The sequence below is a fragment of the Ylistrum balloti genome, unplaced genomic scaffold, assembly GCF_031769215.1.
Source record: "Ylistrum balloti isolate Yb309-2 unplaced genomic scaffold, AGI_CSIRO_Ybal_v1 Utg369830, whole genome shotgun sequence".
NCBI lineage: Eukaryota > Metazoa > Mollusca > Bivalvia > Pectinida > Pectinidae > Ylistrum > Ylistrum balloti.
The window spans coordinates 2085427-2093305 of record NW_026781993.1 but is presented as its reverse complement, the minus strand read 5'-3'; the positions used below and the strand labels follow the sequence as shown (position 1 = coordinate 2093305).

At 36.0% G+C, this 7879-nt stretch overlaps 1 protein-coding gene across 1 annotated transcript; it reads right to left on the bottom strand.

The window, feature by feature from the left end:
* Nucleotides 1-1285: 1285 nt before the first annotated feature.
* Nucleotides 1286-7784, bottom strand: LOC132545198 (acid-sensing ion channel 1C-like). Its single transcript, XM_060208873.1, has 7 exons — nt 7251-7784; nt 6586-6681; nt 5478-5658; nt 3816-3875; nt 3122-3272; nt 1766-1857; nt 1286-1413 (listed from the first exon to the last, which is right to left on the bottom strand). Exons 1-7 carry the CDS (start codon nt 7782-7784, stop codon nt 1286-1288), a joined length of 1242 nt encoding a protein of 413 aa, XP_060064856.1.
* Between the last annotated feature and the right edge of the window lie 95 nt (nt 7785-7879).

The window sequence follows — 7879 nt, the reverse complement described above, 5'->3', positions numbered from 1 at the left end:
GCAATCACACAGAATGACATTCAAATTAAAAATACCTTTCTATACCAATTCAGAATCAGAGCGAAGTAATGAATTAATCTGCATCACACAACAGTTTCGCAAGTAATGCTTGGGACCACAGTTGTTGGAAACCAGGAGGCGGCTGACGAAAATGTATATCAACGTCCAGAATCAGCGAATGAATTCATATTGGAACTGATATCACGGACAACGCCATTTATAAACCTCAACAATATCCTCTTGGTATGATATATATTGCCATAGTTTTATCGAATTGGAAATTTATTCGATATTTTTGTGACATTTTCCGATCCCGCCAGCGTTCCGATATGCATAATATCTTGAGCTACACTTCAAAATCACACCCACATGATGTTTCTGGTAATTCTAGTACATCTCTGAGGAATCATATTAAATCTAACAGTACGGAACAACTTGTAATTCTCTGATTCCCGCAAAAACGACTGAAAATCAATTCGTGACTTTAAGATCAAACAGATCCGATTTCGTGGCCGTAAAACTACAATCTGTGGGTTTCACAAGCTTTTCCTTTTACCCAATATATAATCTTTATCGACATAATCGACTGTACCATACACAGGAATCGCTAAATCTTGCATTTTGTTTACAAGTAAGATTTTTCGAGAGAAAAAACACGAGAACGAGATCATTTATTGATTAACTTACAATTTATTTTTCACAACCATAAACCTTGGTTTTCCAAGACTTGTACTTGCTTAAGAATGTATGCTCTATATACAAATAGTATTTATAGTACATCGTGGTTTATTTGGTTTGTATATAAATGTATTAGTGTATGTAGAACCGAACAAAGCATACGCAATATTTGTTTACTTTCAAATATTTCTATATTATGAATTTATATTTTGTTTCGGACTAATGATGCTGATTACTATAATGCTATGGTAAAAATCATCGGACACGAAAGTGTAAACAAACATAATGTATCGAACACAAAAATAATGACTCTTAAACGATTTAAACAAAAATTAAAGAAGAGGCCACAGAAGACCGCGCAAGGTGTTCTGACAGGGCTAGTGTTAATGTGTGAAATAACTATGCTAAAACAATCATTACATCAGGTATGTCGTGTTTTATCAAAATTCACAATGAAAGCGATGGCCTCAAGGCATTTTTTCTTATCCTGATATATAAAGTACAAACATACGTTAGTTACACACATACATAATCATAAACGTCATTCAGATTTTAGTGTAAAACATTGCAGCGTTAGTAAAATGATAAATATGATTATTCTCAACAGTCACTTCCGTCTTCTTTGGAATGCTCTCTTGCACGCTAAAAGGGCGGCCATCATCAGGAATTCTACCAGTTCCGAAAGTGTCAGTAGACTGGCGCCCAAGAATATCCCCATCTGGCCCCCTAGAGTCGCTGTAAATATACCACACATACATGCATTTTATTTGATAAGAATATTGTACAAAAGAAACTCAACTGAGCAGCACCTTATAATGTAGATTTAAATTTAAATACAGGAAAGTAAAGCCAAATAATGAATTAAACTGCGTCACACCAGCTCTTTCGTCCATCTGGAACTCATTAGTGATGCAAAGGGCCTAGATTTTGAAGCTAGGAGGCGACCGCGGAAACTCCGTAGTGATCAGAAGAAAAGTAAAGGAAAAGTTGCTGTGCACGTAAACTATAAACATTTAGCCAATTTGAATTTTCTACAGATCACGTCGTTTCACAAGTTAAGATTCGAGTAGCTGTGACAAAAACATACCTATAATGGTTTCTATGCTGTATTCAGGGATGTATTCCACGTTTAGGTAACTAAGAGTGTCAAAGAAGAAGCGCACCTCCATGTAATCTGTCCTGTTATTTAAAAGAAAGCAAATCTGTGTTACATCCTAGCCAAAGTTTGTTTTTTAATAAATATTCAGTAGCTAAGGACTTGTTCAGCTTCGTGAAGAAATCGTGGTGATAGTGTCAAGAGGAATTCCCCTGTAGGGGTTTACACCTTCAACCTATATTTACTGAAGTTATCCGCTTTTGTCATATGTCATGTCTTTTTTTCTGTCATGATTATTATTATTGTCTTCTCTGGTTGCTTATATATTCCATATCATTTCTTTGCTTGATTCTTTATAATCACAAATAACACAGTTTAAGTGAAATTTAAAAAGTAGACGAAAGAATCTGCTAGTTAATTAACATTCAAAACACTTTCAGAAACACGGACGAAATATATATATAATTGAAACTCAAGCACTCAAAACGGTACTGTAAGCACACAGAAGAAAATTATAGATTTAAAAATAATAATTAATTTGTTGTCATGACTAAATATACCATAAACCGTACACGAAATGAAAAGAATGAATGCAATGTCGATATTTTGAAGAGCAGAACATATAATATTTGTTGCTTAAAAGTTTTAAATATACGTTTGTTTCTATTTCACAGTGATGATGTTGTATTGATGCCTTCTTCATGATGTTGATGATGAAAATAAATTTATGAAATGATGATGCACTGTTATATCCAAGTGTTTTGATGTGCAAGTCTGAGTATGTCTTGTTTACTATATAACTTTTTATTATTCTGTTTGTGTAACAAAATATTGCCAAAAATAAGATAAGAAAAAGATGATTTGGGTAATTACATTACGCACGAATACTAAAAGAAACCGTTGATTGCACGTTATTGTTCTGAGTTTTTATTGTGTCACACAAAGTAGAATTAATACATGTATTTATTAAAATCAAATTTCATTTAAAAGCTTGTGGTCTGAAAAAGTTGCACCTGCTAGTAAGCTGGTTCAGCAGACAAACTTGTGTTTGCTGGAAGCAAAGTGTGATGATGACATCACGTTTCACAAAGGGACGTCAATTTCTTTTGTGAATTGCATTGTCATAAAATGAAGAAGTAATCTTTACACAACCTATTTTCAAACAGCTGTCAATTTACTAATAATTAAATTATTAAAAAAAATCTCTTCTGTTTTTTAATTAATACCGATTTGTCTTTCAGAATCATTAAAAACATGGTTTCCATTTTTGTATGTCCTAAGGGTAATTTTCTCAGCTGCAGGCCCATATATCAGTTGATATCTGAATAAGACCAGTCATTTACTCACCTTAAATTCTCGAACCCTGCATTGTTCAAAAAGATCTCGTTAAGATTGGAGGGAAAGTACGCTGTTGAAGCTGATGCGCCGTACACATTGAACTCACATGGGGAGTCACACATGCAAGTTTCCTGGAAGGCTATACTATGTAAGTAATCGCCTAGGTAATCAATGAAAATATCTGTTATGGCCAGATTGAACCAATAACGTCATTCTAATGACCAACTATATCAACGTGCATACATTCGACAGGATAAGACATTGATATGATTACTACAGCACTCTCCTCACTGTCGATCTATCGGTTATATAAACGTGTATATGATTACTACAGCACTCTCCTCACTGTCGATCTATTGTTTATATAAACGTGTATACATTCGACAGGATAAGACATTGATATGATTACTACAGCACTCTCCTCACTGTCGATCTATCGGTTAGGTTCTTGTCTCCATCCCATTCATTATTTCTAAACCAGAATTTCAGGAAACGTCTTATTCCTTACTTAAATATTTTACTATATACATTGTGTTCCTCATTTCCATGGCGCATACAAATTGCCTTGAATTATCCTCTTAATTATCGTCTTCAATATCATCTTACTTCCTGAATCCTATTCTATTTGTTCTATACACAAGTCTATGTTTAATAGTCCAGAATAAGCTCACGTAGCGTGACATTCCCCAGAGCTTGTACCTACCTCGACTGGTATTGCGGTAACATTCAGCGTACTCCCGAAATGTACACGTCCTCTCTGGACCTGTGGAAAATGTCAATGTTATGTAAGGAGGTATACAAAGTAATGTCACTCGGGATAAAATTCATTATTTCTAAAAGAATTTCAGGAAACGTAATGTATTCCTGATAAAATAAATATTTTCACCCGTGATAAAATATATACATTGTGTTCACTCATTTCCATGGCGCATACAAATTGTCACTTAAAATAAGAATTACAAAGTAATGTCACTCGTGATAAAATAAGGAGGTATACAAAGTAATGTCACTCGTGATAAAATAAGGAGGTATACAAAGTAATGTCACTCGTGATAAAATAAGGAGGTATACAAAGTAATGTCACATGATAAAATAAGGAGGTATACAAAGTAATGTCACTCGTGATAAAATAAGGAGGTATACAAAGTAATGTCACTCGTGATAAAATAAGGAGGTATACAAAGTAATGTCACTCGTGATAAAATAAGGAGGTATACAAAGTAACGTCCTCTCTGGACCTAATGTCACTCGGATAAAATGTCAATGTTATGTAAGGAGGTATACAAAGTATTGTCACTCGGGATAAAATAAGGAGGTATAAAAAGTAATGTCACTCGTGATAAAATAAGGACGTATACAAAGTAATGTCACTCTTGATAAAACACCTATTAATTGATCATAAAATGCAGCACACAACGAAGCAATGCCACACACACACACACACACACACACACACACACACACACACACACACACACACACACACACACACATATATATGTATATATATATTAATGTAAACCTTATTTCTAAATTTGTAGTACAATTGACAAACAGTATTCTATTTTAAATTCTGTATTCTAAATATTCTTGATTTATTTTCTTGATTTGGACATGTAGGAGCCTGATATCCGTATTATCCTGGTTGGGACGTGTTATCGTTAACCTTACCTGTACCTGGAGGAGCATGATATCCGTATTATCCTGGTTGGGACGTGTTATCGTTAACCTTACCTGTATCTATAGGAGCCTGATATCCGTATTATCCTGGTTGGGACGTGTTATCGTCCACCTTACCTGTACCTGGAGGAGCATGATATCCGTATTATCCTGGTTGGGACGTGTTATCGTTAACCTTACCTGTATCTGTAGGAGCCTGATATCCGCATTATCCTGGTTGGGACGTGTTATCGTCCACCTTACCTGTACCTGGAGGAGCATGATATCCGTATTATCCTGGTTGGGACGTGTTATCGTTAACCTTACCTGTATCTGTAGGAGCCTGATATCCGTATTATCCTGGTTGGGACGTGTAATCGTTAACCTTACCTGTACCTGTAGGAGCCTGATATCCGTATTACCCTGGTTGGGGCGTGTTATCGTTAACCTTACCTGTACCTGGAGGAGCATGATATCCGTATTATCCTGGTTGGGTTGTGTTATCGTTAACCTTACCTGTATCTTTGGGAGAGCATGATATCCGCATACTCCTCGTTGGGACGTGCAATCGTAACACTACCTGTATCTGGAGAAGCCTGATATCCGAATACTCCTGGTTGGGACATGTTATTGTTAACCTCACCTGTATCTGGAGGAGCATGATATCCGTATTATCCTGGTTGGGACGTGTTATCGTTAACCTTACCTGTATCTGTAGGAGCCTGACATCCACACAGCTTAACCAGGTAGTGATATTTACACTCCTGAATACACGCATAGATACTATACATGTCATGGTAATTCAAAGGATTCTGAAAACCGGGAGCTTCTGTATCCAGGCAGTAGCGACCTCTAGCGGACGGGTATGGAAACGGTAAATACTTATACTGCAAATAGAAGGATTTTTCATGAACATTGAATACAATTGGAAATACATGTATATGCATATTTTCCTTCATCTTTCTTTTATAAAGTAATTGTTTATTCGATAGTCAACGGACTATTATCACAATTTTCGTGCAAGAAGTCGTCAACTGACGGCCAAACTTGTAACACAGGGTTTTTTTATTCTATTCTATTTCTCTGTGTGATATGAATCTGGACGTGTTTGATGTTCGTTAATTTGCCTATTGGTTCCGTTATTAAATACATGTACCTTGTTCTCATTTGAGAACGTCACATTACGTGAACGTACTTGAATTGGCCATGGTTTACATGACGAGTGACGTCGACGAAGCAGAAGACGCTTACTCTTCAGAAGCACCTGATCTAATTCTTCTGTATTTTTTCAGTAATTTCCGTGTAAAACTTTGTTTATATCTTCCCCTAGATTTATTGAATTCGAGTTTGGATTATGATTGTATTGACATATTGGTATTTCCTTTTTATTATCATTATTTTTCATTTTTGTTATAATGTCTTTATAATTATTCTTGCCAATAAATGCCTTAGTCATGTGATGTTTGAAAAACTCATCAGATAATAAAGTACAAATGCTATATCTGCTATGGGATGTGTTTGGTTTTATTATATGTTATGGTTAGTTCCTTGGGATTGGGAGACATTTACGATGCTTTAACTAACAACATGACTCGATTAATTGTCACCAGGTCAACTTCCAACCAAACACCAACTGGTTACTCTTGTTGTTTCGCTTTAGTACATTGTATAATGTAATACATTGTCACAAATTATATATTGAAATTTTCTATATTGTCTTAATTGAAAACTATTGCGTCACATTTCTTATGAACGATACAAATCTGGAAACTGACTTTGGCTAAAAGAGACAAAAGTTGATACTTGTGACCTACCTTGGTAAGAGTGAGAGAGGCGTAAACCGAGAAACCCGGGGAGGCGAAGAAACCGCTGTTGGTGTCAGGTATTTCTCTAGGATCATGGACAATTATCTGGTAAAATAATATCACATAGTATTGCAATGGGAATGACTCGCCTTCTTATGCAATTTTTTTGTACGAGTAATATACACTTGGTTGAATTATTGTTTGACCCCTCTTTCTACCAACATGGAAATATATTACTGCGTGTTTGATAGAATTACGAGTTATGAGTGACCTCATCACTATTCATTTAAAGACTAAACAATTCAATCTTGGACACGTGATCTTTTTTCGTTTTGTTTTCTAGCATCAAAATCATTTATCATATTTACAAACTTTAAAACAAAAGCGTGCCTAGAACCAAATGATTCTCAACTTACATATCTAAACTTGATTCACTTTTGTCACAATCGTAGCTTCAAACTGTCGACCGATTCAGACTGTCACTATATCTTTATATTCCTAACCTAAATAAGAGTATTTATCCCTCATGACATGTTGTATGTCCTTCTAACTGTAGCCTAACCTAGATGTAGTCGTCATCCTCACTCGAACGTAATCACGTGTCACATGTGTCACGTTTGTTGTTTCCCCCTTTCCTTTTAAGAAGTACAACACCAATGTCTATACAATAATACCTTCATTCCAGCCGCAAGGTTATCGCTGTAAACGTACTCGTTCTGGTTTACATTGATGTAAAACGCCAATGACTTGGCACTTCCGGTTAAGCTCGTGACCAGTGGATCATTCCCTCCAACATTTTGACTGTTATAGGTATAACACAACCCAATGTCAGTTATTGTTGGAGTGAGAACATCCTCACAATTCATTCGTTGATTTGTCGTATTGACGCATGCGTAATATAAGTCCGCGACAGAGAAAGAAACGTTAAGGAGCCATCCGTCCGGTAGGGGGTGTGACAGGCTACTGTATCCTGGGTGGTCATAGTCTATTGGAGGTACAAAATCTTTCATCCTGCTCACAGTCAGAAGGAAGTGATCCATGACAGCGTCAGGGTTCAGTGATGATTTCTTGTATGGTGACAGATTACAGAAAGTGATGGCTGGGAATGGCAGCTCATTGACAAGTTCCACTTTGATGTTTGCCATCGTTGTATGTTGAACGTACTTGTCAAATAGGTCAACACACGTGTAGATCAGCAGGCCACCCATACACAGCAACGCAATTATCCATAAGAACCTGAAATCAAATATGTATTTTATATAACTTAATACGTCAGACTCAAGCCTTTGACATCTGAACATAA

Coding starts and splice junctions, on each gene's coding strand:
- LOC132545198 (XM_060208873.1), bottom strand. CDS start 7,784: ATGGGTGGCCTGCTGATCTACACGTGTGTTGACCTATTTGACAAGTAC. Junction 6,682..7,250: donor ACCTTGCGGCTGGAATGAAG/GTATTATTGTAT, acceptor TTATTTTACCAG/ATAATTGTCCATGATCCTAG. Junction 1,414..1,765: donor CAGCATAGAAACCATTATAG/GTATGTTTTTGT, acceptor GTATATTTACAG/CGACTCTAGGGGGCCAGATG.